This window comes from Sinocyclocheilus rhinocerous, unplaced genomic scaffold, assembly GCF_001515625.1.
Source record: "Sinocyclocheilus rhinocerous isolate Xijiao unplaced genomic scaffold, SAMN03320098_v1.1 scaffold44997, whole genome shotgun sequence".
NCBI lineage: Eukaryota > Metazoa > Chordata > Actinopteri > Cypriniformes > Cyprinidae > Sinocyclocheilus > Sinocyclocheilus rhinocerous.
Window position 1 is genome coordinate 1 of NW_015651477.1, and position 2,082 is coordinate 2,082.

The 2,082-nt window shown below is 33.7% G+C and overlaps 1 protein-coding gene across 1 annotated transcript; it reads right to left on the reverse strand.

Moving 5' to 3' along the window:
* Window positions 1–31: 31 nt before the first annotated feature.
* On the reverse strand, window positions 32–1,874 carry LOC107712828 (dedicator of cytokinesis protein 2-like; the record flags this gene model as incomplete). Its single annotated transcript, XM_016518192.1, has 5 exons — window positions 32–151; window positions 1,079–1,197; window positions 1,302–1,439; window positions 1,541–1,624; window positions 1,698–1,874. Coding segments are annotated over 5 exons (638 nt in total), but the record flags the coding sequence as incomplete, so codon positions are not given.
* Window positions 1,875–2,082: the final 208 nt, after the last annotated feature.

The following is a 2,082-nucleotide window of genomic DNA, read 5'->3' on the forward strand; positions in this document are numbered from 1 at the left end:
CAATCATTGGTCTGTTTTTGAAACATGTCACAGCAATATCTTCATCATCCTCACCTCCACTTCAACACCACTCTCATCCATCACACTGATGCTTCCACTGGAACGAGGGATGATGGACGGAAAGGGAGGAACGCCACTGTCCAGAGATATGCTACAGGCAGAGAGAGAGAGAGAGAGAGAGAGAGGAATAGAATACACACTGTATACTGCCTACTACTTTTTAAAAAATATTATGTAAAACAGAACACATTACGTAGTGATATGCAACAGTATTATGCTACATTGATGTCACATGACCTTGCCACACTGAATATTTATTTTTAGCATCATCTCAGAAATAAAACAAATATGAATAAAATGATTGAAATATAAATATCAAAACAAATATGAATAAAAACAACTAAAAACTAATAATAATAAAAACAAACCAATATATTAATAACAATTAATAAAATGAAAATTCCTATATAAAAATATTAACAAAGCAATATTAATAAACAAGTTAATAACAAATCAAACTATATATATATATATATATATATATATATATATAATTACAAATTATATTAATTTGCATTATATTTATATTAATGTATATTAATTACAAATATTACAACATTTATTAAAATATAAATATTAAAACAATTATAAAACATATTTCTATAAAAATATAAAAGAAAATAATGTAACAATATATTAAGAAATAAATACAATTATTTAAATGGAAATATAAAACAAAAAATTCTAAAACAAACTATATATATTTATAAATATTAATAAAATATAAACGTTAAAGCAAATATTAATAAAAATAAAACATGAATAACAAATAACAACAAAATTACTAAATTATAAATATTAAAACAAGTATTAAAAACTAAACAATATAGTATTACATATTAATTAAACTATTAAAATATAAGTATTAAAACTATATATTAATTTTAAAAAAGTATTTAAACAAATATTGTGTATTCTATATATTTCTAGAAAATGATGTATCATCTTATAAACTGCAGGAATAATCACAGCATGTTATTTTGAACGTAGAGACACATGTGCGTGTGGGCGTGGTCACCTCTCTGGGTGTGTCTTAGTGGGCGTTCCACATTCAGATCCAGCCAATGAGCAGATGGACTGTCGGACTGAGCGCAGCATAGAGCGCGGCCGAGTGGATCGTCTCTCATCCGTATCAGGCTACACAAGAGGAAGAAAATCAGGACACACTTTGCTGATCCCTTTCCCTCCTTCATCTCACAAAATCCTTCTTTCTGTTTCTGCTGTCTGGCTTTCATCCTTACCAGCTCTCTCACTCCGTACTCCTTCTCCACCTTCTTCTTCAGTTGTTTGAAGCACTCCTCCATGCGCTCGTGGAAAGGTCGAAGGTCATCCGTCACACTTTTTCCATGCAGACTGATTCCTCTGCCCAACAACGGGATCTAAATGAGTCAAACGGGAGTTTACACAGGTTAATCATCTGTCTTAACCACTCGAGTTTTCTAGCATCAAAGCCACAAACAAATGCTGCAATGTTTCTGACCTGCCATGCGATGAGGTCTTTGAGTCTCAGGAGTTTGTCTCTGTCATCAGGATGTGCGTGCATGTATTCATCCGTGAAGAACGCCTGGAGAAAGACACACACATATCAGCATCCGTTCTCAGCGTTTCTCTCCGTTTTCTCACCGTGTCTCTCTGACCTTCTCGTATTTGGCGAAGCCGCCCATGACGGCGGGGTCCACGATGCCGTTGAGCAGCATGGAGAGAGGGTTTATGGGTAAAGCGTCGTCACACTGGTACTGGTTGATCATGGTGAGGATTTTCTCATTGGTTTGTCCCATCGTCTCGATGGCGTTCTCCAGCGGACTCACCGTCGTCTGACAGAGAAATATTCACAAATAATTACATCATAAACACGTCTGATAGTCAATGCAAATCAATCGAACAATATAATATAATATCATAGAATAACAGTGCATCTCCACTTTTGTTATTATTAAGTAGAGGTAGTCTTTAGGCATGTTTGAACTGGCATATGGCACATTTTAAAATTTGTTGGAAAAAGTAACTATTATATTAACGATA